Source organism: Cydia fagiglandana, chromosome 26, assembly GCF_963556715.1.
Source record: "Cydia fagiglandana chromosome 26, ilCydFagi1.1, whole genome shotgun sequence".
Classification (NCBI taxonomy): domain Eukaryota; kingdom Metazoa; phylum Arthropoda; class Insecta; order Lepidoptera; family Tortricidae; genus Cydia; species Cydia fagiglandana.
In genome coordinates, this window is record NC_085957.1 from 2,846,687 (window position 1) to 2,871,449 (window position 24,763).

Sequence of the window (24,763 nt, forward strand, 5' to 3'; positions counted from 1 at the left end):
ACTTTATTTCGAAGTAAATAGTTTTAAATTTATGCCATAACACATTGTAATAAGGTCCATAATAAATTGTCATCATTATTATTGATTTGCAATAAGTTTATTAGCGTCTACATGAACTTAGTTGTCAAAATGCTAGCGTACTCCAAGATAATCCAATATGATTGTTATCTATTTATTATGATTAGAGCGTATTAGACAGAATTATTAGTAAATAAACGTATTTATTAGATCAAAATGACTACAATTAAGTTGGAATTAGACGCAGAGGAACCGCTGGCGTGCCGTATTTGCCTAGTAACTGATGTAAAGTTGTATGGGATCTATGAACAACGTTTGGACGCAGCTTTTCTGGACATTACGGGAACAACGGTAAATGATTTTGCTCTAATTTGAAAGAATTTAACGTCTGATATTCTTGTATTACACTTCGACATAACTAAGTCATTTTAAGTAGATTTTGGGTAATAGTTCGTTGTTATTGATTTTATTGGGTGCTAGGCCTAAAACATTTCATTTGCGACAAAAAATTGTAGTTTACCCTTCTTTTCTTAAGGTTTAAGAGAGCACTTTTTAATTCTAATGTATTTCATTAAACTAAATACAATTTTTTTTCTATTGTAGCTTTGAAGTGAAGTGGTTTTGAGCCTGAATTAATTTTTGAAAACATCACTATTATCATTCCATGTGGTGTACAAATACGTGGGCCAGACTGAAAGTTTCCGGATTCTGATATATGAGATGACTTATTTTTTCTAAGTGGCCAGTCCAGGAATTTTCAGTAAGCTCTAAGTACATAGCCCCAAAAAATATACTAGTCTTATAAGGAGAATTCAATGGTTCTAGATTATATGATTAACTTAATTATCAGTACATTTCTTCAAACTATACATACCTCAATAATGGTAGGTCCAAACAACAGTTTGGTAAGAACTTGAGTGACCAAGTTTTATTTCTTATTCAACTACTTTATAGCAGTACACATTTGATAGTGACACCCAGATTTTTTTATTTATAGCCTTATTTCAGAAAGGGTACTTTTTTTAAAATACCATATAGGAGAGAGGGGGGAGGCCTTTGCCCAGCAGTGGGACACAGTGGGCTCTGAATAATAATAATAATATCTACAGTTTTCCTTATTCTACATTCTACGGTAACCGCTTCTGTGTGCCTTTGGGCAAAGGCCTCCCCCAATCTTATTCACTCTTCCCTATTATGAGCTAATCTGGTCCATATTTTTGTTTCTGTCCTTCCAGCCATGTCTTGGATTTCATCAGACCATCTTTTGAACTGTCTGCCTCTGTGGAGAGGCAGTGACACCCAGATATTGAAGTATAAAGTATGTCGCGCATGGTTGCCCACTTTCCTCATGTAAGTAAATGTGTTGCAGCTCTCGGCAGGCGACGGGCTGCCGCGGCAGCTGTGCGCTGAGTGTGCGTTGCGGCTGTGCCTGAGCCTCGACCTGCGCCAGCGCAGCCGCCGCGCGCACGACGTCCTCACACAGTGCCTCGCGGAACAGCATTACGTGAGTTTCACATAAGGACCGCCACTTTGAAATACTTTGAATTTTACTGACCTGAATCAACGAAAAATAAACTCTCATGAAGTCATGACTTATGAAAGTGTACAATCAATTTAACTCATACATATACTTTCATGAGTCATGAGAGGTTATTTTTCGTTTCAAATTTGAGATGTGTGTCAACATTCCTATTACACAAAATGAAATGATTCAAATTATTCTAATTCCTTCGCAGATCTCAACAGACTACATCCGGGGGCTGGACCGGGTGTCTCTCTGCTTGCTACCCGCAGAGGACAAGGACCTCGAAACCAGGGAGCCCTACGCGCCGCTCGAGGAGCCCTATCCGCAGCCCAGCCTGCAGGACTACCTCGATGATGACATTTCTAATGACAGGTATTTATTTAATCTTTATTGCAAAAAACAACCTTATCACATTAAAGCCGGGGGCCTAAAGTTATACTTTTTAAATGGTAGCAAAAGATAAAGGTTAATAAATATGTAAAAGACCTAAGTGTTCCGTTTTTCCCTTTTTAGGTATGGTAGTATGGTACTCTTAGTCCAAAAGTAACCGATCTGTCAACGCATTTCACACAATGGGACTGGCAACTGTCAAAGGTTTGCATAGATGGCGCCAGCATAGGTTTTCCCTGTTTCTAGTTTTATTCTATGAGATTTGACTTCAAGGGCTTAACAGTACCAAAAAAATGACGCAATTTTAGGGATTGACAGGTCAAGCTATGCCACGCCTACGCCATCTGTAAAATACTTCAACCAACCAACCACATTTTTTTTGCCAGCTCACAACTGCTGTCAACATTCTGCACTCGCGGCCTACGTCAAGACGATCTGACAGACGTCAAAGATGACAGCTACATAGAGTTGCCAGTAGTCGGAGAAATGGTAGAATTGGACGAAAAGCTGGGAGAGATGAAACCGGTGGGGACTAGGATTAAGAAGGAGCGCGGCGTTAAGAGGAAAAGAAAGGGAAAATCGGTTAAGAAGGAGAAGAAAGGGAAAACGAGGTAAGTGCATTGATGCACAGGCGTGGCTCTCTCCGTGATTTCGTCGCTTTACTACAGGTGTACTACCTAGCGGCCATATCTGTCCTGAACGTAACAGACGCGTTTTGTTAGAGAGTGAGTCTTCTGTACCTAGCAGTGGCGTCGCGTCAAACATATCCATAGGCAAGCCGGGGCTTATTTGGCTTACATATTTCCTTTACAACGCTGCTCAAACGTCCAAAAACAGGCAATCCGGTGGGAATCGGCTTTTATGGACGCGCCGCCACTGGTACCTAGTCCTATTATTTATTATGTGGTACAGATTTAGATTTCTTTATTTCATGATGAAAATTACACTATAAATTTGCTACATTCGTCAAAATTATGTTTATCTTCTCATCATGATCGTCAAAAATTACATTTAAAATAATCTAATTAACAGTAATCGGGAGATAACTGACCCCCCCTTCCACAGCGAACAAATTCCTATGAAGGGGGTTAGTTATCTCTACAGCATACTGTACATAGAAGCGGGGAGTAGACTATTGTTTTTATCAAGCAGATACATCTGCGAGTGATACAGGAGTCGCGCACAAAGGGTTCCGTACCATTACACAAGGCAAAAAATCACTTTTGTTGTATGGGCCCCACTTAAATATTAATTTTACTTTGTTTTTAGGGTTCCGTACCCAAAGGGTAAAAACGGGACCCTATTACTAAGACTCCACTGTCCGTTTGTCTGTCACCAGGCTGTATCTTATGAACCGTGACTAATAGCTATCACGCGCATGAGAGGAAGCCTGTGCCCAGCAGTGGGACATATATAGGCTAAATTATTATTTACTTCCGGCAGAAAGAAACGGAAGTCAATAGAAGAGGATCCGGAAGTGAAAGAGGAGAAGCCGGGGGTCGAGTGGGTGGCCAAGAAGAAGGCCCCCTACAAGCGGAAAAAGAAGGGGTTCAAGAGGTACTTCATGTGTGAGGAGGACTACGCCAAGTTCGAGGAGCGGTACAACATACAGGTATGTAATTTTTTTACAGTGCGTATGGTGCTACTTTGCCCCCGTGCGGTAACTATTGTAGACGCCAAAGGATCGTTCCGATGAGGCCATAAATCTTTAGTCCGGCCCCGCCCCTTTTACTACCTGCTTGTAGGGATGCGTGTCGCAACCTTCGCAGATAATCGAAGGTGGTATTTATAATAATAATTGGTTATGTTAGTTTTGAACTCATTGTATTAAAAAAATATGCTAATAATTTATAATTTTGTAATAAATACCATAAAAAGTAATAACATAATAAATATCAATGAATAAAAACTAAAACATAAACTTAATTTACATAGGTTTCGTCGTCGGAACTGTCGGTATCACTGTCATCTTGTAAATTTATTACGACACGGTTATTACCTATATTCATTAAGCCATCGATATGTATAATGAATGCAGATGTATAATACTGTTTCATCGAGCAAGCGTAATTCATCGATAAGCAATATCGACTTTAGCCGCATCCTTGTTGACAGCTCGGTTTATTACCCTATCGGAACGATCGTTTGGCGTCTATTATAGTACTGTATAGTACTGTACGTGCGTATGTCGAAAATTTAAAGGGCCATACGTACTGTAATACGTTGTACGATACACGTGCGAATAGGTAATTCGTAACTCGTGTCGATTTAAAACACTCCCTTCGGTCGTGTTTTAATTTATCGCCAATCGTTTCGAATTTCCTACTTTTCGCATTTGTATCGTAAATATCGTAATGTAGTAATTTATATCCCAGGGTGCCGATTTTTGAATTTTGATCGCTCGATTTTGTCACACTTCATACTACGATCGAAATTTAGAATCTATTGGTATTGACCACTCGATTTCAATTCTATTAGTAGAATTTAAATGCCTAGTAGTGGAGATATTATTTAACGAAATACACGAAATCGAGTGGTCGAAATTCAAAAATCGGCCCCCTGATTCTGAAATGACCTTATTAGTACAAAAGTAGGCTGAATTTATAGTAGGGTAATTCGCCAGTAACTGGTCACCAGCGAATACTGGCTATCCTAAACTTAAAATGAATTCTATTCACCTATAAACAGAAGTTATTTTAGTATACGGTTTCAATAACTGGCCACCTTATACTAAAATGGATTATATTTATAGGTGAATAGAATTCATTTTTGGTTTGGGGTGACCAGTTACTTAAAGTGGCCTTTCCATAAAGGGACATTTACTAAGCACGTTTGTAGAACATGGTACAGCAGTTCTTCTAACTATGCTACTATTGTCTCCTGGCTGATGGGACAGAATAACAACAAGAAACAGTTGATCGACTTACGGCTTTACAGCTTGGCAAAAAAAAGTAGAAATTAAAAAGTGGCAACACTGTAGTGTCGTCCCTTTCAAACCAATGTATATAAGAAAACTGGACGACACTACAGTGTTGCCACTTTTTAATTTCTACTTTTTTTTGCTAAAGCCGACCACTGACTAACAGGCCGCCGGACGATATCGGCCGGTCAGTTAGAACAAAAATTTTACAGTTCCGAACAACTGACCGGCCGATATCGTCCGGCGGACTGTTAGTCAGTGGTCAGCTTAAGCTGTATTTATTCATTTTTTTTTTCTATACGTCCAGGTGGTCCGCCTATCAGAAGAGGAGCAGCTCCGGGAGATGGCGGCACGCAAGGAGTCTGAGAACTACCAGCACGCTCTCGTGCGCTGCGACAAGTGTTTTAAAGGCTTTCTGTCCATGTTCACCTATGAAAACCACATCAAAGTTCACGACCCGGTATGTATCATTTGTATAAAAAACCTTCCCGTCACATCTCTGGACTTCTAGGTGTCCATAGGCTACGATGACTGTTTATTAAGCATTAAAACGCTTGTGAAATGTTTTCATGAAACTCGCTTTCAGCTCGTTTCATAAATTCACGCTCGTATTTTAATGCCTTTCATTATGTAACAGTAACATAAACTACGAATAGTCAACTGTGTTTTAATTCACAACACAAGTGTTTTAATTCAAAGGCTTCCTGTTCGTGTTCACTTGTGAAAACCACATCAAAGTACACGACCCTGTTGGTATCAAAATGACATTTTATTAGAAATTAAATGTTAATTGCAAACAGAATGACGATTGTAACATCCCGTTCCTGAACACAGTCATCATAGAGAACTTATAATATGTGTTTACATAAAGAAGTGTAAGTAACCGTTCATAATTAGGCATTAAAGCACTCTCAAACCTTTAAAACAAACATCACAATGTTTTATGAAACTCGCTTAGCTCATTTCATAATTTCACACTCGTATTTTAACGTAGTAGAAAACTGACAGCAGTTTGAAAAATTATTATTTGATTTAGAAATGTCCACCATTTTGCCAAATGTAAGGCTTGTTTATTGATATTTATGTCATGCGTTAATTATTAATGGTTGTTTGTTAAGGCGCTGGGTCCCAACGAGTGCCACTTCTGCTTCTGCCGCTTCAAGTGGCCGAACAAACTGCGCACGCACCTCATCGAGTGCCACCAGCTCAAGTACATTTGCAAGGTATCATGCTAAATCATCTTCACACTGATGCACACATCGGCAACATCTGCTGCAGGATTCGCAGGTGTATGTGTTGTCACATACCCCTGCGAATACTGCTATATGAGCAGTCAAATATATACGTTACTTGCTCGTTAAGATGCGACACCAGGCCAAATAGGATATTCTCCTACTAGTTATATCAGTTTTTTTAGAACTGTCAAAACGATTTGCTAATAAGGAATTTATATGAAACAGTACACAATGACGTCACGGTCAACTCACCTATTTTTATATTTCTATCCGATTTATTAAATAGAACTTGTGTTTAAAAATAACTGCTATTGTATGTTTTTTGTAATAATTATCCGGTGCTTTATTCCATGCATGGTGTGAAATAATTTATTTGAAATACAGTCAAAAAGGAAAGGTTCTCGAGTGGCGACCTCGTACCGGAAGGCGCAGCGTGGGTAGAACCCCACAAGGTGGACTGACGACCTGGTAAAGGTCGCGGGAGTCCGCTGGAGCAAGACCGGTCATTGTAGCACTCTTTGGGGGAGGCCTATGTCCAGCATTGGACGTCCTCTGGCTGATATGATGATGACAGTCAGTTACCCAATTAGGATTGTTCATTTTTTTTCAAATGTTCTATTTCGAAAACCATTTCGAGATATAAGGTTTTTAAACAGTTTCCGACATTTGCTGCGATATAATAATTGAGGATTGAAGATATTTCAACAAATATCCTTATGACCTTAGTTTGACCTTCTCCTGGGCTGAATGTAAAGTCATTGCATAATAAAAGTTATCGAACCATAGTAAATAAATCTGTCACTCACGTATTGTCAAAGTTATCATTGTCATCGATTGTCATAACAAAATTTTTCAGTTAAACCGCTGCGCTTGTTTGTTACAATTTGATTTATAATTAATACCTAAACAGTAGATTTCATTGCTTAATAATATATTAAAAACCTTGTTCCTATGTGTGGGAATGATTCACAAAAATAATAGTTCGAATCCACGAAGACCTACGACGTGAAAGATGGTGCCGTGAATTAAACTTGGAATACCTACCTACTTCACGTGTTACACACAGTATTGCTGTGAGAATCACGTCGATGTAAGTATAAAATTAATATTAATTTACTACAATTAAGTATTTAAAAGCTCACTTTATTGGTAGGGTCGTGGTATCTATTTATTTTCTGTGGTAATGTAGCCAGAGTATCTAAAGGCAAACCGTTAAACAGAGATGGTGCCTACTAGAAAGAAGGAATATACAAGAATACATAGCCATACTCAAAATTCAGCCTGAAACTGCTTAAAAAAGATATAATTTCTAATTTCCATGTACATGTTGCAGTTCAAGCTGCTGATATCATGGTGGACAAGACTTAATAAAGAGTTGTGAATAATAAAACATGTTTTTGTTTACCTACTTTTTTATTAATTTGGGAAATATGTTATATATGTTTCCAAAAAAAATAGTAACTTTACATTAAATGTATGTTTATCATGTTCTGCACGAGCATCTGACAATGATGGCTTCTTGTTGACCATCCAGAAGAGAAGTGTATGGTTTGTTATTTACTCTGTTCCCAGGCATTATTTAACGGTCGTAAAGTATTACGACGATTAATAATTAATATGACGTTCGTTTCAATACAAAATGCTCAACTTTGTTCTGGGCCCAAGTGCAGTTACATATCTCACAGCTGTATCTAAATAGGAATCACGATGACCTGAAATAATAGGATATAATTAGCAAAATTGGCATGTTCCTAATATAGTAGTATAAGTATGTAGTACAATATCCAAACAATGGTGACAAGCCGGTAGAAAGCACCCACTGGGTGCTAAGCTACCTTTAGCAATGGACGCTTGTAACGATTTTATGAATCCAATCTTCTTACAAATCGAATCAGTTAAAATATATATGATGTAGGTAACTTACATTTGTATTTTTGCTCCCTTGATTTCAGCCAAGTTATGGTTGGAGTTGGATGCTATATGGATACATACTCCAATAAAACTAAGTTATATTATATAACTTAGGCAGATTTCTGGAATCAGCTTTCTCAAATTTATAGCGTAGGTATTTTGAAATTAATGATTCAAAATAAACGAGTTTTCCATTCCAGACGATTGTTATTTATAGAAACACGTGACACTGACATTGTCGACAGGTGACATTACAATCAATTGACAATGACAACTATTTTTTTAATGCTTGTTGTTGCTTGTGCATTATCCTAATCAGCCGACGACATGTAATTTACGAGAAGTCGTATCTCATATTTTCAATAAATTATAAATATTCAACCGAGCCACGAATTACTAAATCATTCAAATTGGTATCTTAAATTAACCTATATTTTCAGAAAATAAAATAAAAATGGGGGTCTAAAAAAAATGAACAATCCTAATTGCTTGCCCATTTCACGTAGGCAGTTTTCACAAAGTGACATCGTTTTGCATTTTATTTTGTCAGGAGTGTAAGCTGGTGATTCGGGGGCGCTACATGGCGGTGATGCACGCCCAGTTCCACGCCGGGAAAACCTGGGAGTGCAAGCACTGCCCGCTCACCTTCAAGTAAGTTTATTGAAAAATATATGAACTCAAAACAAAAACGGCCGTTTTAACTTAAGACGCATAGATTGACGAATCCAGCAACATAAAAACTAGTTTGATGTATTCAAAAGATACTTAAATAAAAAATACAGTACGTAGCGGCCCCCTTTTTCAAAATATCTTTCGTCAAAATTAAATAATCACGATTATTTAGCAGTGGCGCTAGTGTGCACGTTGACGGGCTCTTAACCTTTTGAACGCCACAGACGGCAATTGACGGTAACGCAAAATTGTGACATCGACGCCAAAGACGGCATTTGACGTCAATCGTTTTATGATGAAAATCTACTGAAAATCACCCCACTTTTAGGTTGGCATTATTTATTCACAAAATTAAATTTTACCCCTTTGGCGTCAGTGGCACGGCAAATGGATGCGCCGTTTGGCGTTCAGAAGGTAGAGGTATGAACACGAAATCTCATCTCGCTTTGTGAGGTAGGGCACAGCACAGCGCATGCCATTCCAGATCTATAGTCTCTATCTTTAGGTATATAAATAAAAGTATTTGTACATTTTCGGGTAGTTATAACATTTATTGGTTAACCAACCAAATACAAACCGCCTGGATCTGTCACTGAACGACCTGACTTTAACCTACGTTATTTGACCATGTAATGTTTTCATCTACCCCCAATGGGCTTAAGGAACTATTTGAGGGTAGATTTTGGTTTAAGTATATCGCGGTAGGCCCGTTTGTGTAATTAAATATGCGTGCAAAACGCGAGAGTTTAAAGTGTTATATGGCATTAGCATAGAGGTACAATAACATAGAGATGACACGGGGGAGGGGTCAAACAACCGAACGAGATGCACTTATGGAAATTTCAGTAGGAGTAGCAGAGAAAGCGGTATTATTGCTTGCCCTTGTCACAGTCTCACTTTTTGTTTGTTCTCCACCAAAAATTTAGTATGGTTTATGGTGGGCAACAATTAACCCGACCGAATTACGTAGATTGTTTTTGATATTTTGTCAGGAATGTTATAAAACGTGTTTTTAATATGGTCGCTTTGCGTATGTTTGGTCCCTCACGGAGGCACGCGTATAGCTCATCTATGTAATACTAGGTCTATGGGCGTTAGTTATTATCGAAATAAAGTACAAATTGTATATTTCAGAAAACAGTCAACATTCTACACTCACCTGCGAATAAACCACTCGACACAGAACGCGTTAGGCGGCACCTGCGATATCTGCGGAGAGACGTTCACGGGCGCGATGGGCTTGCGTATGCACAAGACTCAGACACACAATAAGGTACAGATTTAGAAGGGGTGCGAAACTCCTGACTTCGGTCAAACTCGGCTCCGCTCGGCTCAGCATTGCTCCGAGCAATTATTAGGGTTGGCACCACTTGACTTCCTTTTGCTTGCACGACCACAGATAAGATAATCACTTGATTTTTGACAACCCTAAATAGACGAAATGGATAGTGCCATATATTAGAAAGGGACAGCATGATTCGACCCTGAACCGCTGTCAAACTTCGTTTTTGTATGAAGTTTCCTTTCTGTACGGTAGGACTATTAATTATTCTGTGGATTTACACTTACTTAGTTACTTTCACGATTTTTGGAACAAGACCAACTGCGAGTAGTTCGAAAAACTCGCGCGGCAATAGTTCGTTTTTTTAGCATTAGAAATAAGGTAAACAATCTTGATGTGTCTTTTAATTGAAAAACACATTTTAAAAATAAGTTACGGCAAATATGTAATAATTATGAATATAATAAGATCATTTATATTCTTCTGATGCTTTCAGAAGTAATAGTTACTGATTTTTAAAAACCGTTTTTCAATTAAAAGACATGTCAAGATCGCTTACCTTCTTTCAAGTTCTTTCTAATGCTAAAAAAAAACGAACTATAGTGTCCGACCAAAGATTCGGTTTCAGCCAGTCGAGGCCAATAAATCATGTTAGGGGGGCTATTCATAAATTACGTCATTTCAAATTAGGGGGGGGGGGTCTGGACATCGGATGACGGTAGCATGAAGTAGGAGGAAATGTTGTCATTTGAAGCATGATTTTTGGATGATTATGGGGGGGGGGGGGTCAAAAATCGTTAAAAATGGATGACGTAATTTATGGACAGCCCCTTACGACCGGCTGAACCGTTCGGCCAGGCCGAAACTTACGAAATGTTACTTCGTACAATGAAACTAAACTATGCGACAAAAATCTAAAGTTGGGGAACAAGTACAGTCATCAGCAATAGTATCTTACACAACTAGGGCCGCAAAAATATGTGACACGTTCTTATTTGGAGCGCAATAAGAGCGCGTCATATATTTTTGCGGCCCTAGTTGTGTAAGATACTATTGCTGATGACTGTACTACAACAATATAAATATAGTGACTATATGTATTATGGCTGATTTATGTACACATAAATAAATTGGTAATTGAGCGCTGGTGGCCTAGCGGTAAGAGCGTGCGACTTGCAATCCGGAGGTCGCGGGTTCAAACCCCGGCTCGTACCAATAAGTTTTTCGGAACTTATGTACGAAATATCATTTGATATTTACCAGTCGCTTTTCGGTGAAGGAAAACATCGTGAGGAAACCTGCATACATCTGCGAAGAAATTCAAAGGTGTATGTGAAGTCCCCAATCCGCATTGGGCTAGCGTGGGGACTATAGCCCAAACCCTTTCGCGCTCGAGAGGAGGCCTGTGCCCAGCAGTGGGACGTATATAGGCTGAGATGATGATGATGATGATGATGAAATAAATTGGTTTATAAGAAAACACAATTCCCCTAATGAGGGCGTCACTGGACGGACGCATTAATAATATGTGTATAAACGCGGTTTTTGACATTTTTCTACGATTTTAACAAGTCTACAAACGTTTCAGTTTTGGTTTCGGCCGAAACTAGAGGCAAAGCCGAAGCTTCGGTTTCGGCAAAAAAAGTGTCGGTCGACACTATATAAAGTAATTTTTTTTATTCGGTAGACTAAAATGACATTTCATAGTATGAAATGACATTTTATGTTCCTATTATGAAATGTCATTTTAGTCTACCTAATAAAATAAAACCGGGCAAGTGCGAGTCGGACTCGCGCACGTAGGGTTCCGTACCATAATGCAAAAAAAAAACAAAAAAAGCAAAATAAAAAACGGTCACCCATCCAAGTACTGACCACTCCCGACGTTGCTTAACTTTGGTCAAAAATCACGTTTGTTGTATGGGAGCCCCATTTAAATCTTTATTTTATTCTGTTTTTAGTATTTGTTGTTATAGCGGCAACAGAAATACATCATCTGTGAAAATTTCAACTGTCTAGCTATCACGGTTCGTGAGATACAGCCTGGTGAAAGACGGACGGACAGTGAAGTCTTAGTAATAGGGTCCCGTTTTCCCCTTTGGGTACGGAACCCTAAAAATAGACTTATCATTAATATTTACTGTTTTTATTGACTTCCAGAAAGAAGTTAAGGCGCTGAAATGTACAATATGCAAGATACAGTTCGAGAACAAGGAGGCGCTAGACCGACACTTCCAGCCTCACAACGACTGCGATCCCAAGTTGCGGTAAATATATTGTAAATCTGTCAAATCACACATACTAAACTAAATTTCTGAAATTATAATCTAAATTTCATGAAACCGATGTTGCCAAAAATACGGGGGTGCGGGGGACGAGGCGAGTCCCGTGCCGTGATTGGTCCGTTCAAAGACACGGGCGTCACACAAAGACACTTTCGACTCGGACATGGAGTAAAACTACCGTATGCGTGGCAGAGGGGGTAGAGCTACTATGCTCAGTCTGGAGGATGTCTTGTCTGTGCCTTGAATTAATAGTGGCCAAAAGCTCCATTTAAACTGTTGATGAACATTGTATTATAATTTTTCTGACATTTTCCTCTTGTAAAGTGAGCAGCAGAAGTTGCTAAGCGGACGAGGTGTTCACAATTACATTGACACGGTCTTATACCCTTAACAATAAAGTCGCGTCAAGATTATTTTGAACACCTCGCCCGCTTAGCAACTTCTGCTGCTTAAACATTTTCAATTTATTTTTTATTGCAATTATGTAATTTATTGTAATCTAATCCCAGAAGCGCTGGTGGCCTAGCGATGAGAGCGTGCGACTTGGAATCTGGAGGTTGCGGGTTCAAACCCCGGCTCGTACCAATGAGTTTTTCGGATCTTATGTACGAAATATCATTTGATATTTACCAGTCGCTTTTCGGTGAAGGGAAACATCGTGAGGAAACCGGACTAATCCCATAAAGCCTAGTTTACCCTCTGGTTTGGAATGTCAGATGGCAGTCGCTTTCGTAAAAACTAGTGCCTACGTCAAATCATGGGATTAGTTGTCAAGCGGACCCCAGGCTTCCATGAGCCGTGGCAAAATGCCGGGAACGCCAGGAAGAAGGACTATAAAATCGGGGGGGGGGGGGGGGGGGGCACTGTAGTCTCCCGCCAAGTTGAGCAAAACAAAGAAGCAAGTAGGGTAATTCGCCAGTAACTGGCCACCGGCCAATAACTGGCCACCCTAAACTAAAAATGAATTCTATTCACCTATAAACAGAATTCATTTTATTTTTAGGGTTCAATAATTGGCCAGCCTGTACTACTGAACTAGCCACCTTATACTAAAATGACTTCTGTTTATAGGTGAATAGAATTCATTTTTACTATAGGGTGGTCAGTTACTGCCAAGAAAAGCTTGCTTGTCAAGTTGTTAGTGCTAATACTGGAATCAGTTATGTAACGCTGCCATACATGACCCAAAAATTTTTTATTAAGCTATGAGCTTCATCACATCTGATATTAGAGTAATTCTAAGCATTTCTAGCCTGGGAGGCGGGGAGGGTGGGGTACAAAGACGGCCGCCACCCGTCATCTTTAAAAAAAAATCTATTCTGATTCTGGTGGCTACTAGGGCAAGTTTGGTATCATTTTCGTATAAACCAAAGACGTAGAATTCATTGCTGATATTTGTTTTTTCAGTTTCATAGTAATTTTACAAGAAAAACGTAAAAAGGTGAAAATTTTGGTTGGAGATTTTTGCTACGCGGAGCCGAAACTACAAAAGATAGAAAGTTGAAATTTGCACACTAGATTACATTTATAAAGTGTACAAGATATAAGAAGCGATTTTGAGAAATTCAACCCCTAAGGGGGTTAAAAAGGAGATGAAAGTTTGTATGGGGTTCAAGTTTTATTTTAAGCTAGGAATTTGAAACTTCGTAAAACGATATATTATTAAAATCCAAGAAAACTAAAATCAGCGTTTTTGAAAATTCATCCCCTAAGGTGGTGAAAAAGGGGTTGAAAGTTTGTATGGATATCAAAAAAAATTTCGAACGCGGGACTTGAATCTTTGTTTTTGGGGATATTATTAAAAGACAGGAAAAGTAATTTCAGCGTTTTGTAAAATTCATCCCCTAACAGGGTTAAAAAGGGGTTGAAAGTTTGAATCCATTACAAATCCGAGTAGACGCACATTTCTTATCGCCTCCCAGGCTTGAAATGCTTAGAATTACTCAAGGAACATATGTGATGAAGCTCATAGCTTAATAAAAAATTTTTGGGTCAACTTTATAACTGCTTCCGCTATAATTGTAGAATAATCAAACAAATACTTATAATTACAATTACTCGTAATGAATAATGTTTCGGCTCTTCTACAATTTAACACATTCAACACCAAGAACCCGACTGTCGGGTACACTGTTCGTAGCGACTACGCGCTACATACGACGAAACCGTGGCTACTCGCTACGAGTGTAACCCGTAGCACTTAGTGGTATTGAATGTGTTAACATGGTAGCATTTTTTTTACAAGTAATTGCTATTTTTATTTTTATTTTATTTTTATTTTTTTTATTTTATTTATTAAAGGGAAACAAACAGCGAATATTACACATATTAACAAATCAGTTAAGATATTACATTGGCCAAAACAGTTTCCACTTATAGATAATAACAATTCAGTTGCTCAGAAAAGACAATTAACACTTAGAAATTAAGTTGTGTTGTAATAAAAATTTAACAAAAAAAAAGGTTAATTTAAAGTAAAGAGATGCTTAAGACTTATTTTGATAATATCACCCCTGTTTTAGGGTTCCGTACCCAAAGGGTAAAAACGGGACCCTATTACCCCACTGTCTGTGTGTCTGTCACCAGACTGTATCTCATGAAGTGTGAGGTAGACAGTTGAAATTTCCACAGATGATGTATTTCTGTTGCTGCTATAGCAACAAATACTAAAAAGTACGGAACCCTCGGTGGGAGAGTCCGACTCGCACTTGTCCGATTTTTATACTCTGTAGTTTTGTATTTTTGTTGGTTTTATAAAATGAAGATAAACATATAATTATTGCTGTCAGTTGTTACTGGTGAATTTCCAATGTAACTTGGAACTCCGGTAGCCGTTTAAGAAGTGTAACACTCTTAAGGTAGATGTCACTAGGGTCCCCCCGAACCGTAATATGGTGGAAAGATTCGCTGGCCATGGATGAGGTCTTGGTCGCTCAGATGGCAGAGCGCTGGAGTATCGATCCAGATGCCGTGAGTTCAAGTCTCACTCAAGACAGTAATTTTTCCACTTTTAAATTTATTCTAAGCTTATTGCTGTCAGGTTCTGCGAGACCTGCGGCTGTTCTTTCGCTGACGAAGACCAGCTGAGTCTCCATCGGCAGCACGTGCACGGCGTCGAGATTTACAAGTGTGACGACGTGAGTACATTCCTCTTGGTTTGTTCTTTACCCTTCAACCAAGCGTGGCTCACTCCTCGATTTCGTCGCGTCGCTACAAGTATATAAACAAATTGTGCAAATTGTGCCATCTATCGTCTTCAAGAGGCGTTTTATCACGCAACATTTATATGACAAATAGAGCATACTAGGGTGTTACGTACACCTGAGTGGCGTTCGACGCAGTTCCGCCAAGGCGTCATAGAGTGCGCTGTCAGAACAATTGAAGTTATGCTGTCAATCTTCAGATGAGAACGAATGGGAGAAGATGACGTCTGTGGCGGTTCCTGGATCTAATCCACTGGTTTGCTTAAGATAAGAAATGTAACGTGTGTTGTGATTTGTGCTGTAAAGACTGAGTTGAATATCGTATTTCATTGAAGGCCTTCGTCATCCATGATTGAAGGTTTTGATGTGCTGCCGATAGTATGATACGCCCACAATTCCCGACAGGTATACATATATATGCGGCCCACACCAATTTTGGTGTTTAGCAGTAGTAGTTGCCGCACACCGCTACCGAACGGACGCCTGCTCGCGCTTGCGCCATCTTGCGGTCAAATCTGTCGTAATAGATTCGTTTTCTTAGAGAGTGAACCTTCTGTACCTACATAGTACTATTATTTATTCTGTGCTAACCACCAAAGACGTCAACCAAATAATTGTTTATACTTAACAGGAAATGTGCTAATATCTAATAAGTGCTTTCTTTTCTGTTCTAGTGCAACAAATCATTCTTGTCAAAATCCTCCCTGTCCACTCACATCGACCGCGTGCATCTGAACATAAAGCCCCGTTTCCGGTTCTACAACTACAAGAAGAGCGCCCGGCCCGGCGTCAAGCTAGACTACATGTGCGAGACATGCGGGAAGGCTTACACGGTAATAGTCAAGAATTCTGCATGTATCGCAGGAGTATGGTAGTAACACATACACCTGCGAATACTGCAGCAAATATATCGCTGCAATATTACTATACATCCGTGTGTAGAACTACAAGAAGAGCGCCCGGCCCGGCGCCAAGCTCGAGTACATGTGCGAGACTTGCGGGAAGGCTTACACGGTAATAGTCAAGAATTCTGCATGTATCGCAGGAGTATGGTTCTAACACATACACCTGCGAATACTGCAGCAAATATATCGCTGCAATATTACTATACATCCGTGTGTAGAACTACAAGAAGAGCGCCCGGCCCGGCGCCAAGCTCGAGTACATGTGCGAGACTTGCGGGAAGGCTTACACGGTAATAGTTAAGAGTGCTATTACATTTCGGGGTTGAGCGAGTTTAGGTATTTTACGCGCTGCGGCAGGCCGTGCGAGCTCAGTATTCCGATCCCTTCTACCACACTCGCACTACAATGATGGATTAAACATTCTTGATCCTTCGCGAAGCATATTGAAATCAACCATAACAACACTAACTGTACTTAACTTATAAAATCCTAAAACTGTTATTTGGTAAGTACGAAAATACTAAATGCAGTGCAAATGTACATAGGGGCTGTTCATAAATTACGTCATCTATTTTTGACCCCCCATCCCTCAAATCATCCAAAAATCATGCTTCGGATGACTCTGTTTCCTCCTACATCATGCTACCATCATCCGATGTCCAGATCCCCTCCCCCCCTCCTCCCATTTGAAACGACGTAATTTATGAATAGCCCCATACTCGTACTTATGAACGTATATTACTCGAAAGAAATTATAGGTACTCGCTTATTTACAAGAAACAAGTTACAAGAAACTGAAGATACACAGGGTCTGATGATGGAGCTGGAAGGTGGCCACGGGTTGGTACCCGTGGCCACCTTCCAGCTCCATCGAAGTGGTTTAGTTACATGATAGACTGGTGTCTATCATGTAACTAAACCACTTCGTGTTTGGGCTCGTTTAATTCGTCTCAACAAGATCTTTGACACTGAAGATACACAGGGTCTGATGATGGAGCTGGAAGGTGGCCACGGGTACCAGTCTCTCATGTAACTAAACAATTTCGTGTTTGGGCTCGTTTGATTCGTCTCAACAAGATCTTTGACACAAGACAGTACTCAGAGTCTGATGATGGAGCTGGAAGTTGGTTACCGGTACCAATCAACCATGCAACTAAACCACTTCATGTTTAGGCTCGTTTGACTAGTCTCAACAAGATCTTTGACACTAGGCGATACTTAGAGTCTGATGATGGAGCCGGAAGGTGGTCACCGGTACCAATCAACCATGCAACTAAACCACTTCATGTTTAGGCTCGTTTGATTAGTCTCAACAAGATCTTTGACACTAGGTGATACTCAGAGTCTGATGATGGAGCTGGAAGGTGGTCACCGGTACCAATCAACCATGCAAATAAACCACTTCGTGTTTAGGCTCGTTTGATTCGTCTTAACAAGATCTTTGACACTAGGTGATAAACCAAACACGAAGCCCAAACACGAAGTGGTTCAGTTATGTGATAGACTGGTACCCGTCGCCACCTTCGAGCTCCATCATCAGACCCTGAGTAGTATCTTGTGTCAAAGATCTTGTTGCGACGAATCAAACGAGCCCTAACACGAAGTGGTTCAGTTACATGGTAGACTGGTACCCGTGGCCACAGTCCAGCTCCATCATCAGACCCTGAGTACTAACTTGTGTCCAAGGTCTTGTTGAGACGAATCAAACGAGCCCAAACATGAAGTGGTTCAGTTACATGATAGCAGTGTTGGCAAAAAATCAATTCGAATTGACGATTGACGATTGAGAATTGACCGATCAATTCGAATTGACGATTGACGAAACTAATTCTAAATCTACTGATTGAAGATTGACGATTACTAATCGTTAATTCGAATTGATCGGTCAATCCTCAATCGTCAATTCGGATTGACGATTACTTTGTATGTAGGTACCTACCTAATGTCCTTTTTATTTAGGCCATTTTTGTGAAACTGACCAAATGCGTTCAAAAGCGGTGTCTGAGTTTACCAAAGGTTCCGAAACATGTTTCCGACGGCTATATGAAGGATGTCCTTTTTGGAACATTTTCGGGACTTTCCTTGAAATTAACCGATAGCGTTCAAAATCGATATCTGAGGTGCCCAAAGGTTTCGAAACTTGTTTCCGAGGGAAATATTGAGAGATGTCCTATTTTGGGACATTTCTAGAAATTACCCGATTGCGTTTAAAATCGATATCTGAGGTAAACAGAGGTTTCTAAACATTTTTTCAACTGCAATATTGAAAGGTGTCCTGTTTTGGGACATTTTAGTGACATTCTTTGAAAGTGACTGATTGCATTCAAAATCGATATCTGAGGTGCAAAATATGGTTTCAACGGCAATATTTAGATTCTACACTTTAGCCGCGTACTTACTTTACTACCTGCATTACGCCATCCTGCTGAAAAAAGGTCATTTTTCGGTATTGCCGTCAGAAACATATGTCGGAACCTTTGGGCACCTCAGATATCGATTTGGAACGCAATCGGTTAATTGGAAGAAATGTCCCATAAATGTCCAGAAAAAAAGGAAACTCCGTCTGTATTGCCGTCGGAATTGATTAGTACCAGTGACCACCTTCCGGCTCCATCATCAGACCCTGAGTACTATTTTGTGTCAAAGATCTTGTTAAGATGAATAAAACGAGCCTAAACACGAAGTGGTTTAGTTGCATGGTTGATTGGTACCGGTGCCCACCTTCCGGCTCCATCATCAGACCCTGAGTACTATCTTGTGTCAAAGATCTTGTTGAGACGAATCAAACGAGCCCAAACACGAAGTGGTTTAGTTGCATGGTTGACTGGTACTGGTGACCACCTTCCGGCTCCATCATCAGACCCTGAGTACTATCTTAAGTCAAAGATCTTGTTGAGCCGAATCAAACGTGCCCAAACACGAAGTGGTTTAGTTGCATGGTTGATTGGTACCGGTGACCACCTTCCGGCTCCATCATCAGACCCTGAGTACTATCTTGTGTCAAAGATCTTGTTGAGATGAATAAAACGAGCCTAAACACAAAGTGGTTTAGTTGCATGGTTGATTGGTACCGGTGACCACCTTCCGGCTCCATCATCAGACCCTGAGTACTATCTTGAGTCAAATAAATACATATAAAATGTCAGGTCGTTTCAAATATTTTTAATCCTGTCCGGTAGTTTATTAAACTGTACCATTATAAATTATAATACTATAAAAACAGTGCTAGGATCAAAGTCTCTCGTTGCGGTTTACAATGACTTCGATATTAAGTAGATTTTCGTAGAAATTGACACTTGTTTCGGAGAGAAAATTGAGTTCGTTTTACTTTGATTTTCTCTTTCTCAAAGGTATGTAGGAAAAATATCGTTTGATATGCCTAAAGTACAGGGTATTAGTAATACAAAATAGCCAGGTTTAGCAGAGTAAACTTCTCAACATTTCCAAATAAGAGCTTGCCGTTCAGTGCTTCACGCGGTTTTTCGGAAACGACCATCAGAAAAAAATTCATTACTAATTTAATAAGTCCTTTTTCTAATATTTACAACGATATTTAAAAAGATAAGAAGACGCTTTTACTGGAACAAGTACTCATTGTTTCTAATAATGAGCACAAAGTCCTGAATTTCGTCGACTAGTATCATCAATTTTGCATTATTTCGACTTTTCTTGTAAGAGCGCTCTTAAGAATTCTGCATGTCTCGCAGGAATATGGTACTAACACATACACCTGCGAATACTGCAGCATTAGCCAACGAAATGAACCTCGTCCTGTTTTCGAAGTCGGTTAAAAATATATTAAAAACGGGTCACTCACGTATTTTAAGTTGAACAACGACCCGTGACGTGACGTGAGTGACCCGTTTTTAATATATTTAATATGTCTGTGTCTCACGGAAGTTTTGTTATTAAAATCTGTTAAAAATAAATACTATTTGTGGCGTTATCCATGAAAAAATACCTCATTGTCGATGGCGCTTTGCGTAGCGCGTCGTTGTATTTATATGGGAGTACGTTGATAATGGCGTAAGCGCCATCGACCATAGATTAGATTAGATTTATTTATTTCACAATATATGATTACAGTACAAATTACATTAATGTCAATTTATAAGAATCTATATTGTGATCGTGATGTGTGGTGTTATATTGTGTTGTGTTGTGATGTTGTGATAAGACGCCTTTTACTAGATAACGCCATATTTCATGTTATTCGACAGTGCTTCGCTCTCCTGAAGACGCATCAGATGACCCACACCGGGGAGCGGCCGTTCAAATGCTCGCTCTGCCCGAAGAGTTTCATCACCGCCTCACAGCTGAAGGTATTTGTTTCTTTAGCATCCTTTTTAGGGTTCCGTACCCAAAGGGTAAAAACGGGACCCTATTACTAAGACTCCGCTGTCCGTCTGTCTGTCACCAGGCTGTATCTCATGAACCGTTATAGCTAGGCAGTTGAAATTTTCACAGATGATGTATATCTGTTGCCGCTATAACAACAAATACTAAAAATAGTATAATATAGTGGGGCTTCATACAACAAACGTGATTTTTTTTTGCGTATTGGTACGGTACCCTTCGTGCGCGAAAATTCCATACTAAAATGTTGCCATGTTTAAGCATTTTACGTCAAAAATGTGACAGATACGTAGGAAGTGGCGCCCTCGATAATTTTCTACAATTTCTTGTACAGTCTGACAAAAAAGAATAGAAATTAAAGAGTGGCGATAATGTAGTGTCGTCCCTTTCAAATTAATCTAAGAAAACGGGACGATACTACAGTATTACTACTTTTGAATTTCTACTCTTTTTCGTCACACAGAAGCGGTGGTGGAAGTGCATATGACGTCCGAGTTTCAATTCGGAGGTCGCGGGTTCAAATCCTGGCTCGTACCAATGAGTTTTTCGGAACTTATGTACGAAATATCATTTGATATTTACCACTAGCTTTTCGGTGAAGGAAAACATCTTGAGGAAACTTGCATACATCTGCGAAGAAATTTATAGGTGTATGTGAAGTCCCCCATCCGCATTGGTCTAGCGTGGGGACTATCCCAAGCCCTCTCGCGCATGAGAGGAGGCTTGTGCCCAGCAGTGGGACGTATAGGCTGAATTATTATTATGTTATACAGTATGTATCAGAACGAAAGGCAAAGAAGAGACCCATTAATGTTTAGGTCATACTGAGCAACTTTTACTATGGGACCAACCCCGAAAACGCGGAAAAAAAAATTGGATGTTTCATACATTTTGCTGGTCTGATGTTGAAGTTTCCTGTGGGAGTGTCAATTTTTTTTCGCGATTTCGGGGTTGGTCCCATAGTAAAAATTGCTCAGTATGACCTAAACATTATAATCCTTTTCAAATACCTTTCAAACATTTCAAATACCTTGAGTTCTGTGATAGCTGTCGTCTCCATACATTTTATAACCTTAAAACGAAAAATTGTATTGAGATGACAGCTGTCACAGAACCCGAGCTATTTAAAGGATTATAATGGGTCTCTTTGCCTTTCGTTATGATACATACTGTATGACTATACCTGTGTCGTATTTGTGTGCAGGGCCACCGTGACAGCTTCCACGCGCGGATCCGCAAGTACCGCTGCCCGCAGTGCCCCAAAACATTCCTCCGACAGTCCTCCATCTACAAACACCGCCTGGTAAGTGTTGCCATACCATACGGGCGATTTCTAATAAAAACGGATTTCAACAAAATACCCTTAATGTTTCAGAACTATACTCTGTATCTTTAGGTATTTAAATAAAAGTAAACAAAATAATCTGTATATTTTCGGGAAGTTGAAAAAAGTTGAACATTTATTGATTAACCAACCAAATACAAAAGCGCCTGGATCTGTCACTGAACGACCTGACTTTAACCTACATTATTTGATCATGTAATGTTTTCATCTACCCTCAACTAGCTTAAGAAGCCATTTGAGAGTAGATTTTGTTCACTCTTTATAAAATATCTAAAGATACAGACTATACGTTTTTAGTTCCAATTTGAAGCATGAGTTTTTAAGTTAATAAAACCATGGATTAACCACCTGTATAAACACCATAGATTGCATCGAATAAATGATTATGATTATGATTAATATTTGAAGCACCACTTTATTTTTTATATTTCTATCCGATATATTAAATAGAACTTGTGTATAAAAATAACTGCTATCTACATTTTTCTAATAACTATCTGTTGTTTTATTTCATGCATGGTGTGACATAATATATTTTTAATACAGTCAAATATATGGTATACTTAAAATCGTAATTCAAGACCAAAAAAAGTAAGACAATGTTGCCACTGCAATAATTTGTTTGTAAAATAGTAAATTCCTTTTTATAAATAAACACTCCAAGATAATTTATTTATTGGTAATTTTACTCCTACGATTTAAAAAAGTACTTTTATTTACTTATTTTTACATAAATACAAGACGCGCTAGTAAAAAGTGGCAACATTGTCTTAATAGTTATTTTGGTCTTGAATTACGATTTTCAGTTTCACTTTTATACATCTAGTACAATCAATGAATCTTTGGCAGATAAGTTATTTATTACGCCGATTCAAGCCTTTCGCCGCCATTGACTTGATATGAAGTCCGAACATTTCGTGCCCCACACGCCACGACTTGATATCAAGTCGTAGTTTTGGTCAGGTTTGTATACGAGCAATTTTTGACATGGCGCTGAGGACACTTTATTACTACATTGACGTGGCGGCTAAAAGGTTAAATACAATCTGTCCTCAGATCCACACGGGTGAGAAACCATACGAGTGCAGCATATGCAGCAAGGCGTTCACGCAGTCCGGCTCGCTCACCACCCACGTCAAATACGTGCATATGAAACTCAAGCCGCCGCCCCGGAAGCGGAACAAGACCATCGACAAGGCTTATTAGATGTATAATATATTATTTATTAGCAGCATTGGTTTTATTTCATTTATTATAGTTCGTTTTTTAGTGTTCCGTACCCAAAGGGTAAAACGGGACCCTATTACTAAGACTTCGCTGTCCGTCCATCCGTCTGTCTGTCACCAGGCTGTATCTCACGAACCGTGATAGCTAGACAGTTGAAATTTTCACAGATGATGTATTTTTGTTGCCGCTAACAAATACTAAAAACAGAATAAAATAAAGATGGGGTTCTCATACAGCAAACGTGATTTTTGACCAAAGTTAAGCAACGTCGGGCGTGGTCAGTACTTGGATGGGTGACCGTTTTCTTTTTGCATTTTTTTCCGTTTTTTTTTTGCTTTATGGTACGGAACCCTTCGTGCGCGAGTCCGACTCGCACTTGCCCGGTTTTTTTAGCATTAGAAATAAGGTAAACAATCTTAATGTGTATTTTAATTGAAAAACACATTTTAAAATTAAGTCACGGCAAATATGTAACAATTATGAATCTAGTACGATCATTTATGTTCTGCTTTCATAAGTAATAGTTACTGATTTTTAAAAAGCGTTTTTCAATTGAAAGGCATGTCCAGTACGGATATGATGGTCATTCTTGTCTACGTGACAGCGTGATAAAACGGTCTCCGTCACTTTCTATTCCACGGTGTTAAAAAGTGACAGTTATTTTATTACGTGGATAAAGATGGATAAAACTATCCATAATACGGCGGCAGATCGCTTATCCTCTTTCTACTGCTAAAAAAACGAACTATAGCCTCTGCCATAGAATAAATAATAGTACAGAAAGGAAACTTCCTACAAAACCGAAGTTAGACAGCGGTTCAGGGTTGAATCATGCTGTCCCTTTCTAATATAGGCACCATCCCTTTCGGCTATTTAGGGTCAAAATTCAAGCCATTATCTTATCTGTGGTCGTGCACGCAAAGGGACGTGCTGTTGTGTTAACCCTAATAAAAGCCGAACCGAGCCGAGTTTGCCCGCAGTCAGGAGTTTCGCGCCCCTGCCTCTGCGTAGGCGTTATACTCCCCAGGAATGTTGCGGATGCAGATTTTTGGACATCCGCGGATGCGGATATTTAAAGACTCACATCCGCGGATGTCAAAATTAAGTACTAAAAAAAAGCCATACATTATATTTTATTAAAAAAAAATTAAGCGCAACAAGTTACAAATGGCGTCGGCATTTTACAAACGTTTGCGAATTGCCGAAGGCAAATTGTTAGTGCGCTCAATGGCGTCGTCAAACGTTGTGGGTATCGCCAGGGCGACCATGGTTTACAAAAAAAAAACTTAAATGTATTAAATAATTTAATGTATTAAATAGTCCTACATTAGTAATAGAAGTCAGGCGGTTGCACTCAAGGGCTATAGGTCAAAGTTTCTTCCCATTCCCTCAGGAGTTCCCCAGGGCTCGCACCTGGGACCTTTTCTATTTGTTTTGTATGTGAATGATATTGATACTATTTTTCAGTCTTCTTCCCACATTCTTTACG

At 39.3% G+C, this 24,763-nt stretch overlaps 1 protein-coding gene across 1 annotated transcript; it reads left to right on the forward strand.

Moving 5' to 3' along the window:
- The first annotated feature begins 133 nt into the window (after positions 1–133).
- LOC134677534 (zinc finger protein ZFP2-like) lies at positions 134–23,278 on the forward strand. Its single transcript, XM_063536000.1, has 15 exons — positions 134–369; positions 1,388–1,522; positions 1,755–1,915; positions 2,320–2,544; positions 3,377–3,545; positions 5,161–5,313; positions 5,972–6,076; positions 8,550–8,650; positions 9,806–9,944; positions 12,114–12,220; positions 15,279–15,375; positions 16,116–16,274; positions 20,567–20,668; positions 21,907–22,005; positions 23,104–23,278. Exons 1-15 carry the CDS (start codon positions 235–237, stop codon positions 23,251–23,253), a joined length of 2,037 nt encoding a protein of 678 aa, XP_063392070.1. The 5' UTR covers positions 134–234; the 3' UTR covers positions 23,254–23,278.
- Positions 23,279–24,763: the final 1,485 nt, after the last annotated feature.

What these genes read in the sequence shown, in the direction of transcription:
- LOC134677534 (XM_063536000.1), top strand. Translation starts at nt 235, where the DNA reads ATGACTACAATTAAGTTGGAATTAGACGCAGAGGAACCGCTGGCGTGC. An exon ending in GCCTCGCGGAACAGCATTAC is followed by an intron (nt 1,523 to 1,754) that starts GTGAGTTTCACA and finishes ATTCCTTCGCAG; the next exon opens with ATCTCAACAGACTACATCCG. An exon ending in GATGACATTTCTAATGACAG is followed by an intron (nt 1,916 to 2,319) that starts GTATTTATTTAA and finishes TTTTTTTGCCAG; the next exon opens with CTCACAACTGCTGTCAACAT.